Source organism: Harpia harpyja, chromosome 4 (assembly GCF_026419915.1).
Source record: "Harpia harpyja isolate bHarHar1 chromosome 4, bHarHar1 primary haplotype, whole genome shotgun sequence".
NCBI classification, from domain to species: Eukaryota; Metazoa; Chordata; class Aves; order Accipitriformes; family Accipitridae; genus Harpia; species Harpia harpyja.
Window position 1 is genome coordinate 40,690,643 of NC_068943.1, and position 14,737 is coordinate 40,705,379.

Below are 14,737 nucleotides of genomic sequence, written 5' to 3' on the forward strand. Positions count from 1 at the left end.
GCTGTCAACTTTCCCAAGTAAACAGGCACTATAATATTGCTATTAAAAAGGCGTGCATGTTAAACTTCTCTATAAGGAATAAACATCAAGGCAGCTAAGAAAAACAGGAACATCCACCACAATCCCCCTCTTATTTTGGATTTGAACCAAGCCCAGCTCTTGGAGAAGCTGTAAAACAAGTAAAATTGTAGACAAACGGCTCCTCCGCAATGCATTTACACTTGCTTGGTTATGGGGCAGGATTCAACGTCTCTTCAGAATAAAGCCAACTGTCCTCTTCAATTTGCGGCCGGGCCCAGCCTTGTCTACAAAGCACCACATGACAATCAGAAGCCCTGCCAAAATGCATCACTTACAGAAAGAAACCATAATCGTTATCCTGTCCTCTTGGATTTCAACAGTGATTTTCACTTTTGCTTCAGAGCTAAGTAGAATACAATTTGGATAGAAGAAGATTGATGTCTCTAATTCAGAGCTTGCTTTCTGAAGGCAAAATGCCCAAAGGACACATTAACGAACTACCATATAATTGTAAAAGCTTCTGTTGCTTAAAAAAAAAAAAAACTTTCATGGCAGCACATTCATGTGATACTGCATTTTATTCTGAGAAATAATTTACCCTCTTGCTCATTATCCCTTCCTAGACCATGGCTACACTGACCATTCACTTCAGCTGGTAGGTTTCCATCACAGAAAACCATCTGAAGAGCACGTGAAAGCAGCAGTTGCCATAGATCACTCACTGTTCCCCTTCACGAATAACTGCACAGCAGCTCAGCCTAATGCAAGTCCGATGAACTGGTAGGCTGCTATCTTGCGGTGATCATTTTCGGATACCCTCTTTCCCTAGTAAAAACCACCCTCAAATAAATTCACTAGACCATTTCTATGCTAGATTTTATAGTTGAAGCCATTAATACAGAGCACAGTAAGCCTCCATCTTTGGTATACTGAAGGGACAGCTTGAAATACACCTCAATTTGCACCTGCTGAAGGAATGTGCTTTAGCACACGAGAGTTCCATGACAGTATTTATCTCTGCAGTGTCACTCAATGAATAAATCATTCAATTCAAAATACATGCACAGCTAGAGAACCCTGTTATTGCATCTCAAGCATCCAGAGTCAGGAACAAGAAAGAACTATGCTGACCCCGTTTCCCTTCATTATACATATTTAAACAGAGAAAAAAACCAGAGCGAGCCATGAATGGAGAAATTAAATACCAAAGTTTAAGAACTACAGCTGGTTTTCATCTCTTGTTACCAGGGGATAGTTTTACACACAAGAGTACTGAAGCCGCTCTGTGGCTGGGAACAAAGGACAAGTCCCATCAACAGGGCAATGAAACCCCAGAGCCCCGATGACACATGGATGCCACTGTAGGTCAGTGCGATGCTGCTCCTGGACTCTTTACAGCCTCCTGCGCAGCACAGAAGACAACAGCTAACTTCTGCATTTCCATTCCATAGTCCCAAAGAGCACCCGTATACTGCAAACGGCCAAAGCAAGCAAACGGCACAGCCCTTGGAAGTCTTCCTGCTGGTGCATCTCCTAGATCCCAGTGCAGACATCCCGCCGACTGCCTGACTGTACGCTTCAGAATAAAAGGCAGCAAAGACAATGGGACAAAAGTCCTTTTTACCTCAAAACTGCTACTTCTACTGTCTAAACCGCTCGTGTGAATTAACGATCACAGAGCTACATACAAATCCCATGATGAACAGAGGTGCAATACACTTTTAAAACAGGAAAAGGACACAGCACACCACAGCGTTAATCCTGTTTGATGGGAGTGTTGCCCTACCCAAATCAGTGTTCTGCAGCAAAACTCCAAAAAACAGTCATATCCTTGTCTGTGATGAATATTATCCCAATTAATTAACGAATTTATCCTTTAGTATTATCATAATAGCTACAGAGTAATAGATGTTAATTATGCAGTTCTTAAAGGCTTTGAATGCAATTCAATACCTTCTCTCTCTCCCCTACAGATGCTAGTTTACTTCCAAAAAGCCTGGAACAGACCCAGCTTTTTCAAAGACACTACACCTTGGCAGCACTTTGGCATCGCTTGAGCTTTGAACGCAGCCCAACAGCACTTTTCAGGCTGCTTGCCAGCTTCATACATTCTTTATTAATCCACATTACTATTGTCACTTCATTTTTATTTATCACTGCTGAGAGCAGAAGGCATGTAGTATATGACCTAAGATCAACCATTCAAGCACAGAACATCAAGTGATGGATTAGCATTGTGGAAACAAGGATTTTAGTTGCTTTCTTCTGACTAACGTGAAACAGCCCTCCTCAACCGAGAAGTGCTTAGGACAGAGGTTTCAACATCTGTGAGCATCTGGAAGGATAGGCTAAAAATATTCAACCCATAAAGGCCTATGGTCAGGTTTTAAAAAGGTTTTGGGGGACTTACAAATAAATGCCCAGTATCACAAGAGGGATTTTCAAACAAGCATGTGAGGTACCTAACTCTCATGGGCAAACTTGTAGGTGGAAGTTAACATTTCTCTAGGCACTTTGTTGCAGTCATCTTCAGGCAAGTGGTACCCAGGGTCAGAAAAGAAGTACAGAAAACAAGCTGGGGGGGAAAGGCCATGACGGGGACCAGCATTTTAACGCATTCTAAAGCAGAGTCACTTTCCCGAGCCCTCCTGAGCAGACAAAGCTTTAGGACATACCGAGAGTTCCTATGTGCAGTTTGTACAAAGCAGATAGTGTGCTATGAAATCAGAGCATACCCTTGCAGTTCAGTGCATGTTCATTTTACACCTGCTTCAGTTTAGCTGCACCACCGCCAAGGTATTCCACCACCCGTGGGGTGGATTTGGTTTTCATCCTTGGTAGGACTCATCCAGCAGCTACATGGACCCTAGACCTCAGGTGGAAGAGGGGGGTGAGAATGCATGGGTAGGGGCAGGAGACTGCAGCCAGACTGCAACAGGCATAATGTGAAACTTTACCTGAATTCACTATTCAATAAAAGGACACAGGAACTGCTCTTGTTTAGCAAAATCTTCTTTAAACAACAAAGGCAGAAAATTCTATATTAAGAAAGGAGAAGCAGGTTAACACGTATTCTAAAAACAAATTTTGCATTGGGTAGGATCCAGCTTGGATGGTCCACATAGGTATATCTCATTATCAAAGATGAGACCAGCTTTTCCTCTCGTTTTTTTTTCCTTTTTTTTTTTTTTTAGTATGTATATAAAACACACACAAGTATGTATGTGCATGTGAGAATTTGTCCCTTAGAGCCATCTGTTTAAAGAACTGTAGCTTTTCACCAGCGGAATGTTAGTAGCGCTTACTCCGTAACTGTTCTCTAGGTGTTTGAGCTTCAATCGCACAAGACGAAACTATTAATATATTAAAGAACAAGTCTTTAAGACAAAAAACAATCATATAAAAGGTTTTCAGATGTTTGACTCAAAAAAACCTACTGCAAGCAATTTGTGGTTTTTAGTATGGACTATGACAGGCAGACAGAACCAGCAAACCATACTTTAGACATTAGTAGTCCGAGTAAGACATTTGCTTTTGTGAAAATATATTCCACTCTCCTCTCCCCGCAAACCACCCAGGATGGGGAGTCCTGTCTGTTCTTCCTACTTGGATCCCATTTTTTCCTGGCATTCTCACCGCTGCCCTTGAAGCACTTATTATTGCAACCACGCTTCCAGCCATGGAACGCTGGATGGGCTTGCCTTCAGAGTTTTGCAAATGCTGTTCTTCAAACAGAAGATACCGAGCTTAAATCTCCTGCAAGGGAGAGCTGGGAGATACAAGTGGCATGTATTTGCGTAAATGCCTTCATGGAGTACATCAGAGACCTTATTCTATCAATCAAAATGAACACAGCACAGACAGCAATGGCTGCCTTGAACAAAAAACAGGAACAGGGCAAAGTACTGTGCATTCTGTACAACAAAGCCGTGTGGCTCAACTTAGTGCCAGTGTGGGGTCTGCAAATGCAAGCAGAAAAATGGAGAAACCCCATGGTTGGACCACGAGAGCTTCCTGCTTTGAGAACAGCCCTAGAAATCTACCTAGAGTTGCAGCAGAAAGAGGCTTCCTTTGCAGGAAGGACGTTGGCATTATCCCATGAAAAGCAGGAAACAGAGAAGGTAGTGTGACTCTGTTCTGAGATCACAACAGTCAGTCTGTGTTTAAAGGACTATCATGAGATCTAGTCCTAAGATTTTTTTGAACATCACTCATGCTTGCATGGTCTGTCATTTCTGGTTTCTACTGCCTGTCACGTCTGTTTCAACAATCTACCTTTGATAATGAAAATGAACAATAAAACCCACAAGAGATGGCTAGAGTATAAGGTCTCCCTTAGAACTAGAACATTTTCACAACCGGTCTTCTTGCTCTCTCCTTGCCATTCAAAATTTCACAAAAAAAAAAAAAGACGTTTGTAGTGTTGAAGTAGTGCAAATCTCACATTGTAATGAGTACTGCATGCTTTTTATTATTCTTTCCTTTTTCAGACCAAAAGCTTAGATTGTCCATTCTTACGTTACAATGCCTAAATACATATGCAGGTAGTTGCTGCTGTAATGTCACACAAACAAATCAAAAAACATTAAAAAGGCAGATTTTCAGCCTGCTTTACAACTTGACAAAACATGCTGGATGGATTAGCCTATTTCAACCTTTTTGCAGGCTCTTACTTTTGTTGATTTATTCTCAACACACATAGTAACCCCTTTTAAATGTGTTGCAGACCTTGTAAATTCTTTGCTTATCCCCGTGGAACTTAGCAAGGATTGCAAACACTGTCAATGGACCTTCACAGCCTACAGGTACAGCATAAACTCATAAAGGTCTCAGACATTCCCTGTGGTCTTTTAAGGACCACGGTTATTCTTAAGGCTTGCAATTACTGTCTACAGACTTCAGAAGGTTCACAGGTACAGTCCTCACACCACCCCTCCCAGGATTTTATGCTTCTCTATTTCCTACACAAAAACCAGTCTCTAGCATTCTTTAGAGACTTTTTCCTCCCTAGCAAAAATGCATGTGGCATACTGTCTGCACTCTGGGAAAGTGCAAACTCAAAACATTATGCCTTTTCCCTCCAATCCTTCCTCAGATTTCAAGCATTTGTAGACTGTTTTAAAGTCTTCTTTCTGTCCATCCATCCACCCCTTCTTTTATCATAGAAAGGGATTTTGTTTACATTTATTTTAATAATAGCAATCGTTCAACAGCAGTAACTGTACAGGTCCTGAAAGCAATCTTCTAGAAATGAATGGAAGTTAATCAGTGCAATCTTACTTGGAAAAAAGGAAAATCCACCTACATTGCTCTAAAAACCAAAACAAAACCAAGCCCCCTATCACAAGCTCTTTCCAATAAAATTTAAAACCCTACCTTTGTCGTTTGCCAGTTTTCATGTTTAAATTTGTTCAAAGAAATCAAAAGAATCCTATCCTTCCATTTTTCAGAAACACTTGGAACAGCTCTCTACATATTCCCACTTCTTCTTAAGAGCTAATAAACTGGATTAATTTCTTGAGGTCTCCCAGTAGAAGAAAAGCTGAATAGAGACTTAAAACCCCCCCCTGAACCTCAAACAAAGCTTGTATTTCACAAGCTGACTTGCAGCAGAAATGTGTCACAAATATAACTCCAAAAAAACCTTTTTTTCAAACCTTATCTGGGAAGGTTTTGCAAAATACACATCAAAGAATAATTCTCTTTACACCACTAAAATTATACTTACAGATGGGAAAGAGTGGGATAGAACTTCCTTAGTGTAAATGCCGAACTGTAGTCTGCCAAACACAGCTAAGACTGAGCTGGATGTTTTAAAAGTCTAATGTTCAAAAGCTTTGGTTTGTTGTCTGTTACAGAGTGAAAAGACAAAATAAATGTCTTTTTATGGACCACACAACACACAGATTGTATCTGCACAGTCCAAACTGGGCAAGGCACAGCAGTATAATGCATCCAACCCCAAAGCTAGGCTTTTTAGCTTATTTCTCTAAGGTCTGTAATCTAAAATTGCCAGGGTGGCCACATGCCCTTGCTCTTCCCCATGCTATCTGTTTTTGCAACAAATCACAAATATCTTAAAGCTTTTAAATTTACATGGGTTTAGTCTTAATTAAAAGAATTTGTTTTCTCTGTGTCCATCTGAGAAATCAAGGATATTTTTGCAGGCTGCTACGGTAGGCTAAACACCAATGCTAGCAGCATATACAAAAGGCGAGCAAAGTGAAATTTGTTTTATAGACTTTTTTTCTCCCTCCTTCAATATTTTTGGCCAGATACAGATGCGTCCTGCCAAAATCTCTCCCCACTGCACTATCATTCCATGAGCTATTTCACACCTCCCATTCAATTCTAACGTGGAGCCAAATCCATCCAGACACCGCTGGTATCCAACGCGTGACAGAATGGAATCTTTCCCTGGACATTAGGAGAGGCCATGAGATGTCAGGGGTGAAGTATCTCCATGGTAGAAATGATGCTCAGCTGTGCAGCTCCTTCCATGCCTTTCCATTCATTGAATCCAGATGCCACAAGTTTCTCAGCTTTGTAAGTATCTGAGAGACAGGGACATAGGCTAACACTCGAGAGGTGAATCACAGACTTGGGGTGGGGAGAAAGTCTAGCTAGCCAGAAGGATTACTTAAAAAAAAAAAAAAGAAAGAAAGAAAGAAAAAGAGGAAAAGGTGATTGGTTCTATGCCTATCCTTTAAAGTGATAAGGCCAACTCCCAGTGTTTTCATTTTAGTTCAGTAACGCTGAAAAAGAAGGTAACAGAACTTCTCAGCAGTTGGACACGGTTCACAGCCTCTGGATCTATTGGACAGCAACTCAGTTAAGTCTCACTGCAAACTAGCATCTTCCTTAGCCAAGGCACAGAATTCACCACATTGTCCCCACACAAATCAAATCTCTGCACTGTACTCTCAGAAACATCCCTGCAAAGCACCTGAGAGTGACAGAAGTGTCAGACAAACCGCTGGACAGCTGGGCTCACTCCGATCAGTGCACCATCAATGCTTTGCATGCTACGCGCCAGGTATTTGCTACTCCTGAGGCTTGCTCCTGCACGAACATATTCTGCAGGGTTTAAGGACATAATTATACCTGAAGGTATCCTGTTAATCTTTAGAGATGTCAGTAAGGTAGATGGAAAGATCAGAAGCGATATGCTTCCAGGTTAGAGAAAAACTGTTCTATAAAATATTGGCACTTCTATAGGCCCACCTGAACTAGTCAGAAAAGAACATAAGGTTCATCTCTGCATTACGCACTGCAAATGCGGTCCCAAACCTGAGGACTCAAAACGTACGGAAATTCCAATTTCCTTAAGTCTCCTGAAAAATTTCACTCTTGGTCACTGTACTGCTCTTGGCTGGGACACAGACATGTGTCCCCCATTAAATTTTGCAGTGCTGCTTGTTAACTTGGAATGCTTTTCTGAAAAGTGATTATTGTGTATGAAACTTGCTACAGCTGGGTTAGAACACTACTAGCAAAATGCCCAAACACAGGCACTTTCAGCCTCTCTTCCCTCTCCCAAGAGCACTATTTCTAAGTACCTGTATATACACACATATGCATGTGTGTAGTTGCACTGTTTGGGGCTAACAACAGAGAGGAATTATTCTGTGTGTTTCTATCACACTAACGACACTGCTGTAGCTTAGCTTGTGCCGAGCTCCACCTTCAAAACAGAGCAGGATGCTTTGCTCCTCAGCTCTCTCAGAACACCCTGCACCAGTGTGCACACAGAGTTAGTGCAGAAGAGCAAATTCACTGCAAATTCAGGTCTCTGTGTGTACTAATGCCACTACGCTGGTACAGTCCGATAGCAAATACTTCCCCACCCCACACAATTCAAATGTAGGCAACGCAGGTGTGCCTATTCCATACACTTTTCTTTTAGTACCTGAGAAACGTCAGCAGAATTGCATAAAGAGCTTTAAAAAGAGAGAAAGACACTACAGTGATTCCCATTAATGTTCAGCATAAATAAGATGGACGCTCAAGAAGTGCCAAGATGAATCACAAAAAGAACCGCTATGCTAACACCAGAAAAATGACCAAATGCAGGCATTAACTCTCAATTGAATTTGTCAATGCAATATGTCCCCACAAACAACAATTTCTTTCAACATATTAAAATACGATAACCTCTTATGTAATATTTTACAAAGTCACTATCCCCATATTAGCAGACAGGGAATCTGTGGTACAAAGTGGCAGATTTATCTGCCCAAGGCATTTTGATACCACAGTAGCAGAGGCAGTGAAAGAATTTCATACCAGATGTCTGGAGACAAAACTGGGAACAGATCAAGAATCCCCATCTCCTGGCTGCCAGCAGCACACCTTGATCAACAAAAACACTGGCCGGCATTCTCCCTCACATACTTCCTCTGTTTATATATATGGTGCGCCTGTGTGTCACTGTACACTCCCCCCACAACTGACAAGCATACGTATGCAGAGTCTAAGCATGCACGCTTGTGTCTCTAGGCTAATCAGTGTGTGCCTCTGCGCAAACTGTAGCGAGGATTATTTGCTTAACGGGCTCCTTTTTCTCGCCTCGATCCTCCTTTTCTTTTCTTAAAATTAGCTGGTCGCAGTACCACAGACAGCATCCTTTTGAGGACTGAGCTAGTGAAGAAGTGGAAAAAACCACATACACCGCAGAAAAGTGTCATATCAAAATATTACGAGGCTGTGTTGCCAAACGTAATGCAATACCGTCTGCAAAAGGAGGTGGGGGGAGACAACGTGGCATTTACCTGACAAGAGATCTGTACCAGGTAGACCAGTTCCTTGGATTCACAGCCGTTTCTTGTTACTTCATTCTGTTCCTCCGGGAGCGAAAGCTACACCAAGGGAGCGGGGAAGGGGTGGAGAAAAGAGGGAGAGAGAAAGACCAGGTCAGTGAGCAGGGATAAGCCAGGCATGTAATAATGCATGAAGCACAACATTCACATCAACTTGCTCCAAGACATGCTGAGTATCAGGGAATCAGGGAAGTGCTTGTCTGTCTGGAGTTGTCAGATAGAAAATATTCAGCATTCATGGCTTATGCAGACCCTCAAATGCCATTGGATTTTGGCACCTCACCTGACAGTTTAAAAATAAAAATACAGTTCAAAAATAAAACAATCATAGGAAGGCAAACTGTTCAAGCCAGGGATTAAACCTCTATCTTAGGAGTCTGCAAAATTAATTGTTCACTGAGAAGATCTCTATAAATATTCACGTATCAGATAACAGTGATTCCCCCCCCAATTTTATTCATTTTTTATTTCATATGTTCAGGCAGACATTAGAGAATAAAACGTATCTCCTAATTTCAGTGTTGTCAAGCAATCTACCACAACAGAGAGCTTTATGGCACCATTCATCACATACAGAGTCATTAAATACAACACCAGGATGTGGGTTTTTTCAGAGCAGTGAGGAGAGATTTAACTGTGTCATTCCTGTACACGTACCAAACGCCTTGACTAGGCCTACTACTAGTCCTGCTACTCCCACTAGTCTTGATATCCTATACTTAAAATGGCTTACATTTAATGATCTTCTCTGAAAACAGAAATGACTAAGTGATCATAAGCAAATTAAGACTGTTTGCAACACAAACAAAAAAAGGATATATCTTCCAAAAAGCTGTTTTATAAAAGACAGAGAGATCCTTATCCAGTGCAGAGCCCCAGGAAGAGAAAACCATGAAAGACTCCCTTAAAGGTGCACGGAACAGGATGAGGTATCTCAACCTCTCTGCACACACACAGCCATCGCTATCTTTACTCCTTAAATGATGGACATTAAATCATATAGTGAAAGCACTGCTGTACTTGCCAGAAGAGTTATTTCGCTTTCTTTCTTAAGCAGAAATGATGTCAGCTTAAAAATAGAAAGCATTGAAGAAGATTCCGGGACTTTTTACACAAAGGTCTTTTGGAACAACACCTTCTTCTCTCTTGGAAAACGTGTACATAAAAATTTAAGTCTGTAAAAAAATCATAAGTAGCTAAGACTGAAAAACCCCAACAACAAATGAATACAGAAATAAACATAAGAGTGAGGAGAAAAATCACAAATTTCTGTACTTTCAGGAATGTAAGCAGGAGAAAATCAGAACCAGGTGATTAGAGGCACGTACCTCCTGAGAAAAAGGGAGATGTAAGGCAAAATTCACTTACATATAAATGACTACCTATACCCAGAGTGAGTTTAACTTTGCATTTTGCCAGTATCTCTCTCTTCTTTGTAAAGAAGTTGCAGAGCACACAAATTCAGCACTCTTCCTTCACCAGACCTAACTTCCTGAATACTAATTTCTTTTCTGATGGTTGTATAAAGGATTGCAAATAATGAAAAAGATTTTTGGACCAAAGAAAGTCTTTGGATTTCCATAATTTATTATATTTTACAACATTAAATGTATTTAGAGGAAGAGAGAGCATGTGTGCAAACGCTCACCGCTCCATCATGCTGGTTATGCAAATAAAACTTCCTCCTGCTTTGTGGGAGCCCTTTTTGGTGAGCAAATACAAATTTTCCATCAAAGGATTTGTATCAGAAAGCAAGTTTGCGCTTTCGGTCTTCATTGTTGCCTAACAGTGTAGAACACACTGTGCAAGTTCTTGAAGATGAAATCCACTCAGTGTCACTTCCATTTGGATACTATCTTTACTCCATCATAAATCACCTCTCTAGAAAAGCCATGAAATGTCTCCCTTGGCCACTGTTGCAGCTTCTCCTGTACCACCTTCTCAGCACACTCTCTTTTTCAGCTTCCAGACAGCCTCTCGTTCCACCTATAAATTCTCCCTTCAAAGTGAGCTTTCTTCTGTAAAGCTTTCCAGCCAGAACTTTAAAGATTTTTACGCACGCTCACATCCTCATAAGGCTGGTGTGTAATACAGTCCCAGAGATAAATCTTTCTAACTGCTGTGGAGGATCTTTCACACGGTGCGCTTAATTCCACTAAAAAAACCCCTGCATTCCAGAAAGGCAATTTGAAAGATGTGTAAGAGTGACTTTTCTATGTGCGTAACAGCTGCCATTAATGTGATTAAATACAACCATTATTTATTTCTGCATTGCATCCCCCCCCCCCCACTTCATCATCCTTCTTTGCTATCAAATTTCACATTTAAAGTGCTACTAAGTTTCAAAACTAACTAACAGTCAAAGAAAAACAAAATAACAAAGCATACAGTAAAGGAAAGCTAATACATGGCTGGAGGTATCTTCCACGTCTGTCAGGTAACAAGGAGCTCCAGTTCAATTAAACGCGGGTTTCCTACTCATGGAGAAAAGTTTCCATCCTTTAATCTTCCCTACGCTTATTTAGGGTACGTACACCTATTCTATCAGCCCACGACAAAATTTCAAGCCTTGCCTTCCTCAAGCATATCAGTGCTAAAGCACATCGCTGCAGGCTCCGCTTGATGCCAGCAGGCTCCGTTCACCTGAAAAGCCAGCAGCCAGTCAATGAAATCACCAACATACAAATGCAGCAGCTCCCTAAACGTATTCAAGGCCTGATTCTGTGCAACACAATGCAGGGCAGAAAAAGGTACAGGTCAAGTTAAGATGAAGGTTGAATTGCATCACCTTTCCTCTTAGATGTACTGTAATTTACACCAGTTTGGACTTAAGTCAAGTCTATACAAGAACTCTCCAGAAATAGCAAGTGAATCATCTGTAGGCGTGAGGTCCATGCGTGTAGGACAAGTAAGTTACAGCAAACTTTTCATGTGAAAGAGCATACCTACCTGAGGATTAACCTACTGATTTATAGTCATCGACTTTACACCCATGTAGTTAGTTTCCACTTCGATGTTTCTGAATGTCCCCATTTAGGCAAACTCACTGTAGTGAGAAGTGACATTTTAAATCCATTGTATTGCCCTACACATATGCAACTGTTATTTCAGAGTAAAGTTGTAAAAGCTGACTGAATGACTGTTCCTCTTCCCGCAGCCAGCCTCGTGCCTACTGAGAGACAGAGAGTAGAATTGTTTACACAGGAAAATCTACTGGTTTTATCCTGTACGCTAACTGTCCTCACAGCAAAATACCCTGGAACATGAATATTCGCTTATGTTCCCCGTTCCCCACACGGCATAATTTTTGTTTGGCTCTGTTGATAGACATTCACTAATGCTCTTCCAAAAATCGTGGACGTCATAATGTTTAAAAGCCTTTCCTCCTGCAACATCCCTTATAAACAATACCTCCTAGGAAGTACAGGTGCACCTGGGCCGGATTTGAAATCCAGGGAGCACAAAGCAAAGGCCTCTCTTGACCTTAGTGGTCTCTGAACATGACCCACAGGCAGAATTTGGTTGACTCCAAATTGGGAAATTGATTTTCATCTTCTTAAAGAACAGACCAAAGACAGCAGGCTCTTAAGGATACCCCTGTAACAGTTTCAATGTGTATCACCTGACATAGCTGAAATAATCTGTAAATAGCATTTATGGTAACTGATCAAAGCGCTAAACAGCATACTTTATACATATGGCTTGATGTATAATCTGAAATGTTCATTTTTCACATTCAAAATGGCTGTCAAAATTCCTGAACCTGATAAACAACTATGATACATTAGGTTCTGTTAGGTTCATTTATTATTGGAATATGTACGCTTAGCTAGCACAAATAGATATGGCTGACTTCATAAATCAGGTTTAAGGTATCCTAAACTCTTCAGTGGTAGCATTTTATGATACACAAAGAAAGCCTTAAAGATGGTCCTATGAACGCATCAGACTTTAACAGGTGTATGCATAACGCCGAGCGTTGTAAATGTTATGTCAAGGTACCATTAATAAATATAATATAATAATAAACCGAATAGCAGCAAAGACTTCCAAGAGCAGGAGGCCAGCCGAAGAAGCAATCAGGATCTCACCCTATCAACAGTAACAGTTTCACCTTGGTATCTTGAAAGACAAAATGAAGTCACATACCTTGCTCATACACAATTTTGCCAAAAAGAGTGGTGCTTGCTAGCCAAGACTTTATTGATCATATATACAAGCAGGACTAGCTTAAAAATGCTTCTACTTCATGTGGTCTTCCCCACTGTCTGAGAAAAAGCAGCTCATCTCCAGTAAGCTAGCAGATAAAGACAATGATTACGGGAGTCTCCTACAGAGGATAATTTATTGGTTATTCCTCTTGTAGAGATAAACAGCAACAAAGTAAACAGGAGGGTAAGTTATGATACGGCACATTCAGAAGTCTTATCCAAAAGCTCAGTGGTTTTACAGGGTACAACTCTGTGCGTGTGCGTTTACCTTCCAGAACAGGGGTTAACAAGAATAAAACAAACTCTCCCATCTCTCCGCTCCGAAGTGGCTTTGGAAGCTCCCTTCTGCTCTCCCTCCAAGAATAATCCTCGCATCAAACTCTGGCAGATCTGTGCTTGGAGCAAAGCAGCAGGCATTTTAAAGACTCATTTGTTTGTCTGGAGCTTCACAATTTCAAGGCTACTGTGAACCTGTCTGGAAGGCGCGTGGGACCTGCCACGTTCTCCGCAGAGAGATCCGAAAGGCAAGGGCTAGTGACTGTGGAGAGGGCTTTAATTAGAGCAGAGGCAGCTTCTAAGTGGCCCTGTTTTATGAGCATGTTTCACTTGTCAGTGTGACCACAGGCAGAAAAACAATTAAAATACAACTTTTGAGATTCATGCAATCATTTTTTTGCTTTAAACCACAGAGTCACATTCTTGCGTGCTCCTCTTACAAACTACAAAAACTTTGAAAAATCATTTCAAGGAAAAGCACTCCATAAATCTGTTGCCAAGACTAGGATTGTTGGCTACTAAATTAAAGTGCCAAATCCTTACCAGGTAAAAGCTGGCTTGGCTTTGCAAGGTCAATGGGGCTGTGTCCGCTCCTCCTAGCTGTGCCTCTGACCCCCAGATGTCAAAGTAAGCTCATTTACATAGCTTTGGCTTTAATTTCCTTGTTTGCCGAGTGATGTTAACTCCATCATCCAGCTCTCCTGATGAAAGGATAATTTGTGAAAAGCTTGGGAAGCATAGATTTGATTCATCTATGAAACTCATTTATTTCAACTTCTGCTTCATAAAGCCATGAACACATTGATCTCGCTCGCACACACGTATCTCAGCGAGTGAGTAACGCAGAGTGTTGGCGGACAGCCAGCATGCAGAACAGCACATACTTAAAGAAAAGGTTACAAGAGCTTTGGCAAAGCTATCCTATGTGTTTGATAACTAACACCATGAACTCGCCTTGCTTCCAGTGACATAATTCATTTTGCACAGTGTTGTTAGCTAAAGCTTAAAATCTTACCTGCAGCCAAAAAAAATTTGAAAACTGAAAAAAAAGAAAAGAACCAAACAGAAAATAATAGGAAGAAAAAAAAACCCCAACCAAATCCCCCTCCACAATGGAATTAGAGTTAAGGTTAGAATTTAATGTGGAAGGCATTAAATAATTAGATGATAATTAATTAGAGAATGAAAACTGTAGGCTAGGAAAATATGCTTGATTCCTTCTCCCTTCGAATCTTCTCCCTAGCTGTTTCCAAATAGAAGGAGCAGAATCATTCCTCCCAAACTCCAAACCTGCCGGCATTACCTGTGCTTTAATTAAACTAGTCCACCGAGAAACCACCTCACGTCAGGTGTGGAGCCTACGCTGACCTGGAACACCCCCAAGGAAGACCACTCTAGAGAGCAGCAAAA

At 41.1% G+C, this 14,737-nt stretch overlaps 1 protein-coding gene across 6 annotated transcripts in view; it reads right to left on the reverse strand.

Moving 5' to 3' along the window:
* The window catches only part of ARHGAP32 (Rho GTPase activating protein 32), a 267,989-nt gene that overhangs the window by 93,564 nt on the left and 159,688 nt on the right, over positions 1 to 14,737 (reverse strand). For all 6 annotated transcript variants that reach the window (XM_052786350.1, XM_052786348.1, XM_052786349.1 and 3 more), the window contains one exon: positions 8,793 to 8,879. In XM_052786350.1, the coding sequence (XP_052642310.1) occupies positions 8,793 to 8,879 (87 nt within the window). The remainder of the gene's footprint in view (positions 1 to 8,792; positions 8,880 to 14,737) is intronic.